The following is an 8,593-nucleotide window of genomic DNA, read 5'->3' as shown; positions in this document are numbered from 1 at the left end:
ATATACAGTATAATCCAAAGCCTATTTTGGGGACAGGAAACAGTCCCGCTTACACTTGGCTTGAAACTGTAAAACATATGTTGATGGTGTGTTGGCCGTGGCCCTCAGCCATTTGAGGGACACCCGGAAGTTAGGATATCCTTTTCCCTCCCACGCACCTCCACAGGTTCTGGATCGGGCTGTGCCACCATCAGCCACCGGCACAGATCCTGGCCACTAGCTGCTGGTTTGGTTACTCCAGACAGTGTGTCGTCCTGCAGGTTAAACTGGAGCTGCCATCTGTTCCAGCACCCGCAGGCCTGATGGAGACGTTACCAAACCAGGGCTGGTTACACTTTCTTTTCTTTTTTTTTAACATTTTAATATCAGGTAAGAGGCTTTTCACCGAGTCTGTGCACCCACATCGCCTCTCGCTTTAAGGCGTTTGATGAACCCCTTCTGGGACGGATGAGATGTCACGTCACAGAAACACAACAGCGTGCTCCCGTTATCCTCGTTGCGCTGCAGGTGCGGCGCAGCCAAACCAACTGCCATTAGATTGCTCCGAACTGGAAAAACGCAGTCAGGCGAACTTGTTTTCAGGTGGGAATTTACCCCAACTAAGCCGCTTAGTGTCCAGCAGTAACGCAGCGCCATAAGAGACGAGTCACCGCCTGCACCCTGCAAACTGACTGGTGCTCGTCTGATGTAACAACCTTTACTGTCATTTGCTTACTTAACCACAACAATGACTGAGATGAATCTGAAGGGATTATAACCCGCTGTAGTCAGCGTCATTATCCTAATCCTGATTTTTATGAGAGGACAAAAAAATAAACCCACATTCCTGTTAAGCCGTTATATTAAAATATGAAATTTGAAACGCAACAACTTGCGCCAAACAAGACAAACGAGGTCTGTTAGGAATCAAAAAGCTGTATTGTGCAGACAATAAATAGTGCTTACAAAGGGATTTCTGTTCAAGAACATTTACACTGTCGATATGAAATTCATCAGCTGAATCAGTGAGACTCAGACACAGCTCGGGGATGTGACTACTGACAGTGGAGCAGGACTGGTCGACTCGGTCACATGCACGTCTGCCCCCCATAGCGGCATCGAAAAGAAAGTCTTTCAAAAGAGTCTGTTTACAAAAAGAAGTCTCTGCTTGTGTGCGGCGCATCCAGGACCTCTGTCCTTCCTGCTCCTCTGACAAGATGTAGTGAAGGTTAAGCAGATGCTCCTCTGAGCAGAAGTGGAGCTTGCTGCATGCAGCTTCTTCTACCGGCAGATCCATTCCTAGAGACATAGCCTCCAAGGTTTGCTGGACCCAAATATCAGGACACCCCACTGACTGTGGGCCAGGGCGCTGGAAGACTCCGTGCAAGGTCTTCACTGACAGAACCAGATTTAGGCAACTCTTCACAGAAGAAACCTTGCTAAGGCCGGTGGAACCTGCAAGGAGGAGAAGAGGGGAAAAGTGTGAGCGTAGCCTAAAAGCTTCGCATCGAATGGGTTCAACAGTCGGGACTTCTATTATTAGCTCAGTGGACAGTACTCCTTAAAAAAAAAACGGGGCCTTGTGTAAGCACTACTATTGCTCATTCAGTTTTTTTCCTCGACATAAGCGAAACGTAAGCTAAATATTGCAAGGACATTCATTATCGGGGAGAGATGCTGCAAAATGGCACAACTTTTTCATCTCACGGGGCCTGCGTGCGGCTAAATTTAGGCTCCGCTCTGCAGGGTGTGCACTCATCAATGTGAAAATGTTGTGGAAAGTACTTTGTTCTTTGCACAATGTCACATCGACCCTCCGAAACATCGTCATCCAACAGCAAAGGGAACAATAAGAGACAAGTCAAAACTGACCTCGTCAGATGCTTGCTGGAAGAGTGAACTTCCATCTCGTTGCTCTTGAACTCGTTCAGCTCCTTCCTGATCGCTGCCTGCAGAGCATAAAACAACACGAGGTGTCAGCCCAGGTGAGCCTCATACAGCGGTCACTCGGACGAGGAAGGAGAAGCATCTGCTGTTCAGGTGTGGATTATGGAAGCGTAGCTGGATGAGGGAGAATGAACCAAACCTAAAGCAATTTAACAGCTCTTTTGTCACACTGGCTGAGAAGTAGATGATGACTAGAATCATTTCTTCAGTTTGTCTCTGTGGACTCAATCATAGTTAGTTTATTTGGCCAAAGATGGACACTTTCCCGATGAGACTAGTGACACAAAAATGAAGATTTTCTTTTTAATTTAAATCTTGAGGGGTGAAAAGCATTTTTAAGGGAATGCAACAGTTTTTTCAAGATTTTCTAGTCACATTCAGTGTTTGAACAGCTGAAAAGCAGGTGTCCCGTGTGTGTCTTCAGAAACCAGAAAAGGGGGCGTGGTCGGGTACCTTGTCAGCTGCCGACAGCCTGGTCCAGGGCTTGTCAGCGCGCCTGTCGTAGTCCTGAGCTTTGGCCACTTCCACGTAGTCGCTGAAACGAATGAGGATCTTCCTGTCCCGCAGCTCATCCACCGTCGGCCGCTGGTTGAGCTGGAAAAGTAACGGCAGCTGTCAGCGGAAGCTCTCAGATTATTGATGCACTTACAGAGACCGGCGATAGAAGGCAGAAAATAAAAAGACGACAGCGGGTGGAGTCGTTAAGCCTCTGTTTTGACTAGTGGACAGTGTGCGGGTTTGTGTGTTGCTGCCAACGTGGGATTAAACTGATTCTTTTCTCTTTTCCCCCCACTAGGAAATTGCTTGCATCAAAGCGCCGCCTACCTTTCTGTTGAGCCGCTGCTTGATTTCCCTCCTCTCCTCCTGTTCAGTCTGGTCATTTCTCTCTGTTGACACAAGGAAAGATGAGTCATTTAACCAAAAAAAGCAAAATGATCTGAGACATGCTATTAGATTATAGCTGTTTATCTTGGTTATCAGTGAAGCGTGTTATTTACGGAACGCCTCGTCATCAGTACCACTACGAAAGCAATGATGCGTTCAGAGAAACGGAGGGATCAGAGGACTGATCAGATCTGGGGGTTTCTTTCTTTAAAACCTTAATATTTATTAAAAAATATTTGCTGACCTACTTTGGCAGATTAAACCCAACCCGGCACCTCTCCTATTAAGTAGAATTTGTTGTTTTGGTGCTACATGAGCACATGGTGAGTGTTGTGGTTCAGGCTGTGTGTCCTTTCAGGCAAATGAGTCGATTTTAGCTTGAACATGTGTTGCTATGGAGGAGGAGAACAGCTGATGGGTGCTCACAGGTGGCCCGTCTTCCCTGAATGTTCTGAGGTAAGCCTGGACTGCAGATCATCAAATATGAGGCTGCCAGAGCCATTCTCCAGCAATCTGAGCCCTTATTACTGTGACTCTACTGTACCAAACAGCACAGAGACATCATCATTTATCCATGAGCTCCATAAAAAAGAAGCAGAACTGTAGGAAAACACTTCAGATTTTTTTTTCTGTTAAAAGAATAGCAGTTCCAAATACAAACTCATGTATTCCTCCTGCCATTAAACTGAAAATATTATTCAAACTCAACTAATTCAAAGTTAACACATAATGAAGAGAAAATGACCCCAAATAGGCCGAAAAACAATTGTTTTTACAAGAAATGGCATAAAATTTGCGTCCTATTTTTAAACTTTCACAGAGCTCATACTGAAACGGTTCAAATAAAGTCCGGACAGGCTTATTGTATATAAAAAATTAGATAAATGTATCCGTTTATGCAGACTTAAGAGCAGGTAAGTCTTCAATTTATGACAACAATGGCGTCATTTTCACTATGCGGGTTCTAAAAATGTTCTCAAAGTGACAGTTTGTTGTCAGAGCTCCAGGCACTTTGGCTTTATCGCCGTTTCAACTACTTACGCTTCAGTATGTTCCGGCTCTCCAGCTCCTCCACCGCCGGCCGCTGGCTCAGTCTCCTGCGGAAGAACACCAGAATTACGTTCTGAACCATGTTCGCTGCCCCGCAGCCTCCGCGGACCCCCCAAAAGTCTTTCGGTCTTTTTTTCCCTCGCTACAAGCACTTAACGTGCGCGAGCCGCTGCCCCGAGCACCAAGATCCGCACATCCAAAAGGCAAACACCGCGTCCCACCTCGACTCCAGAGAGCGGCTTCTTTTAAAACATTTTAGGCTCCACATCGGGAAAAAAAAGTAGGGCTGCGCGTCGGAACGCACGCGGCAGAAGCCAGTTCGGTGAGAGGAGGAGATGAGAACGCGGCTAAATGTCGGTGAAGCTGGGAGCTCAGCAGCGTCTGTGTGGAGGATACGGAGCTCTCAGTGGACTGACTGATGTAGCACCGCCACATTCTCAAATACTAATGGCAAGGGGTGGGTCTGAGGAGGAGATTCGCCATGCACGCGCGCGCACACACGCACTCACTCACACAACACGTGCAGACCTGCTGCAACAGGGGAGCAGATCGACTGTTATTGCTATATTGTTACAACTTTTTCGGAGAAATAGCGGGTAAAGAGAAAAACACGTGTCCCTCCAACTCAAGCCCAGCAGCGCAAACTTTCATATCCAACGTGTTTCTGGTATTTAACCCAACAAATCATGGAGCAACACAACGCGTGGCCACCCAAACATCATCATAGTCTATTTCATTACTCTTCTATCTGCGAGACCGATTTTTTCCCCGATTCCATGAGTAGCCTAAAAAATTTAAGAAAAAAAAACAGTGAAATGAGAAGAGAATTTATGTCCGTAGACTGAAAAACATGTTTCTTTGTCAAGTCAAGCAAAAAACATTTCTGCAGTTTAGAACCTAAGTTTTGTTTGCTTCTTAAAGGAGGAGTTAGTAGGTAACTGAGCGGTTTAACTTGTTACATGTAGCATGCAGTTATGTGAGCACATTCTCAGCCCTTCATCACCTCTGTTAAGCGCCTGCAGCTTTAGGATCGCTTGGTGAAACCAAATTTAGTCGTGGTCACTCCTCAGCATTCCACATCGGCTGAATTTCAGGATTCCTCACATGGCTTTCCAACATAACTCCCCCACCACCAGTGAAAAAGTGCCCAACAGTTGTCAATGCCAGGCCGGACCCCAAAGGTGAAAAACTTTTACCAACACAGAAAATGACATCGATCTGATTCTGTTGATATCTTTTCAAAAAGAAAAAAAACAAACAAACTCGGACCTGACTCAATGTTCAGATTGATCACTGAACAGTAACTACATACACATTTTTGGTGGATAAAAGTTTGATAATTAGTTAGATAATTAGTTTTTAGTTTAAAAAAGCTTAAATCTAGTGTTCTCACAGAAAAAATGGAATGTCTCATCTCAGATTTGGCTCATTTCTTCTGCAATATAACCCATATGATGCCTTTTCGTCTGTTTTTCTCAGTGCTCTGAAAAACTGAGCAGCATTCACGCCGCAGCCATTGCTCTTTGCATCTCTTGTGGCAGACTTGAGATACTGTTCGGCTGCCTGAGGGGATAAAAGAAAAGTAGATCTACTGAGCAGTTTGCCTCCGGCCCAGACACGTGCATTTGGAGTGCCCAGACCAAAGCCGGCACTCACAAACTCTCTTTCAGCAAAACGAGGTTAGATGAAGAGAACCGGTCACGACTCGCGTGGCAAAAAGGAACAACTTTCCTAATCCAGCCGAGGAGAAACGGATCACGATGTATTCACACCAACTGCTGCGGACACACACACACACACACACACACACACACACACACACACACACACACACACACACACACACACACACACACACCATGTCAGTAGCTGCAGGTCCAGACTACAAAACGGGTCGTTCCATTAATTAGGAACACGGCGTCTTCTTCACAGAAGGATCACCCTCTCCTCTCACATTTCTGAAGTGGACTGAAGTTTTTTTTATTTTTGAAATCTGGCAAAAATGATCCCTGTGGTACCTCCTGTCCTCTCGAGCTACTCTCCTCATGTCAAACTGGGATAAATATGACACGACTTCCACTTCCAGACAGACAGGCTTTAATAATCACAAATAGCAGGTGTTTTGTATTGTTAACAGTTTTGCTGTTTGTGACTATATTTAAAGGCAGTTTTATATTTTTATATTTTTATATTTTCACTGGCACACGACCACCACGAATACTGACAAGTCTGAAGCCAGCAGCCTCATACATGCAACATGGGGGGGGAGGAAAAGTAAAAGATGCCTCGCATACTGCTGCATTTTTCTATGAATATCCAAATGCACCTTTATCTGCGAGCCGGTGCCCTACTGCGTTGCAACATTCCTTTCTTAATGAAGCTCCCAGTTCCCGCCTATGTGCGCATCTGAAAAAAGGATCACGATGTTGCTAATTTGAACCGTAACTGGAGTTGAAACAGGCGGGTCTACACTGGATTCACTGGAAGAGGCGGGTCAGACTGGGTACTGTCACGTGTCCCGGGTGAGCCGATCACAAGTGGGCGGCTGAAGTACGAGTGTTCACACCTGCTGTTTACATTTCCCCACGTGTGTCTTGAAGTGACCTGCTCTGTTTGCAGAGAAACAGCAACATCACGCCGTCAGCCCTCAGCTGAGCAGCCAACGGGACATCAGCAGGTCGACTGACGGTTGCATAAAACCATTAATGCAGTCAGTGGCATGAACTGGATCATTATGCAGGCACATTTCAGATTTGCCCGAGTTCTTCTAATGGAGGTTTTTTTTTTTGTTCCACAAATATTTCATTAAGCTCGGTTATGTAACGGATGCGAGATGAGAGACGCAAAAGGAGCATAAAATGAATTGAATTGTGATGTTGCAGAGCGACAGACACACAAAGGGAAGCTTTTAAACTCTGCAGTTTCCATTTTAAAGCTGTCTGTTAGGAAAAGGCTGAAACACAACAGTTATGTAAAAGTAAAAATCTGCCTGCCACCTGTAATGTGCAGCACATCAACAGGTTCTGTATGCCTCTTGATGTGCATTTTCCCTTTGCTTCAGGCCTGGTTTGTGTTCGCTAAATCAGCCAATCCCAAAGAATCCCAAAGAAAAGTGGCTTCTTTGAATAAAGAGGTATAAATAGAAATAAATGTAATTGCGTCAAAAAGCAACAGCGTGGCTGCATTTCTGCGATCACTGCTGCTTTTACATTGGAGCTAACATACTGAAAGTGCTTCATTTAAAAGCAGGTACACCCGCTGTAAGAGCCCAAATTTCTCCCAATGCCAACAGTGGCGCGTTCACAGTCCGTGAGAGCCTCCATGTGAGGCTTTTTTGGATGGGAAACGTGTTTCTGCAAAGAAAAAAAGGGGAGCTGTGCCCACTACTGTAGCCCCAAGCGAAGCCTACTCAGAAAATCAGCCATGCTGAAGCTGAGAAATGCCCACAGGATGTAAGGCAGGACTGAATGCAGATTGAACACTTTAACACTGCACTCAAAAACAAGATGTCAGCAGGTGTTTGTAGGTTTCTTTGGAAACTTTTTTTGAAACTGTTGCTTGCATGTAGTCACATCAGGGGAGTAAGAGGTCTTTTAGTGTGGCCCAGGACACGTATGCGTTCACAATGTCACAATAACTGGGTCATAAGTGTCTCAGATCAGCCCTGAATGTGCGAATAACTGGTCATTATGATTGTCATGATGTATTTACTTGTATTTAAGTTCCAACAGTCGAGCTTCAGCGATGATGAAGACAAAATAATGGAAACCTCCTCTAAGCTGCAACATTTGGTCCACAGCCGTCCCAAGAGCTGACAGGGTGGATGGGATCTAAAATAATCCTGTCCTGCGATGGCTTCAGCTGTGGCCGGGACTACTCAGGGTTTAAAAACAAGACCACAGACACACCAATACTGGAAGCTGAGGCCAGTCAGTGTGTTAAATGGAGCAGAGCTGTGGTGTGATCTGTGGTCTTCAGCAGAAAACATTTCAGGTCAATAACACTTGCCTCAGTTCAAAGAGGCAATCACATCAGCGGCTGCCAGAAAAGCCCAATGAGATGTATGTGGCACTTGGAACTACAGCTGCTCTGCATGAAAAGCGGAATGAAAATGCAAGTAGCATAAAAGCAAAAGTGAGTCAGCTTACAAGAGTTTTGCCAAACAACCCCAAACGGGCCCTTTAGTCACAGCCTCCTGCAGAGAACCGGCTCCTCACCCACTCCGTGTGGTCAGAGGTAGAAGTTCCTCGCTTGTTGGAGAACTCACCAGCACGTCAAAGCAATGAGCTGCCTGCGAGAGCAGGGGCTGATGGGAATGTCAGCCCATGAAAAAGTGGAAGACAATAGGATGAGTCAGACGCCACGGGCCAAGCGGAGGCCGGTTAGAACCCACTGAGGTGTGTCCTAATTCCTCGCTCCTTCTTCCCCTCAGTGACAGAGCGTGAGGAGGCAGCGCTACAGTTGGATGTGGAGTCTGAGTGAATCCAAGGGGGGGGGGGGCGTCGCGCTGCCTGGAACAATTCAAGGGACCATCTTTATAATAGCCAACCAGAAGCTCACCATTTATGTAACTCAGTTGTGATTCTGGGCTTTGTGGTGTTGACCCGAATGTCTCCCGTTGTTCCGAGCTCATGAATATGAAAGAGAAAGCTGGTTGGTCAGTTATTTATCTAGCCAGCTGTTTGTCTCCAAGGTTTTTGCCCTATGCATCAGGTACCCAGACCCAGTGAGA

The 8,593-nt window shown here is 45.9% G+C and overlaps 1 protein-coding gene across 3 annotated transcripts in view; it reads right to left on the bottom strand.

The window, feature by feature from the left end:
- Positions 1-899: 899 nt before the first annotated feature.
- Positions 900-8,593, bottom strand: part of phactr3b (phosphatase and actin regulator 3b) — a 50,333-nt gene continuing 42,639 nt past the window's right edge. For all 3 annotated transcript variants that reach the window (XM_072382889.1, XM_072382890.1, XM_072382891.1), the window contains exons 9-13: positions 3,853-3,908; positions 2,752-2,813; positions 2,380-2,520; positions 1,852-1,928; positions 900-1,434 (exon numbers count right to left, since the gene is read on the bottom strand). In XM_072382889.1, the coding sequence (XP_072238990.1) occupies positions 1,419-1,434; positions 1,852-1,928; positions 2,380-2,520; positions 2,752-2,813; positions 3,853-3,908 (352 nt within the window). In that variant the 3' untranslated portion in view covers positions 900-1,418. The remainder of the gene's footprint in view (positions 1,435-1,851; positions 1,929-2,379; positions 2,521-2,751; positions 2,814-3,852; positions 3,909-8,593) is intronic.

This window comes from Leuresthes tenuis, unplaced genomic scaffold (assembly GCF_036924035.1).
Source record: "Leuresthes tenuis unplaced genomic scaffold, fLeuTen1.0.hap1 SCAF_3, whole genome shotgun sequence".
Classification (NCBI taxonomy): Eukaryota; Metazoa; Chordata; class Actinopteri; order Atheriniformes; family Atherinopsidae; genus Leuresthes; species Leuresthes tenuis.
The sequence above is the reverse complement of the archived record's forward strand: the minus strand, read 5'-3'. Positions and strand labels throughout refer to the sequence as shown.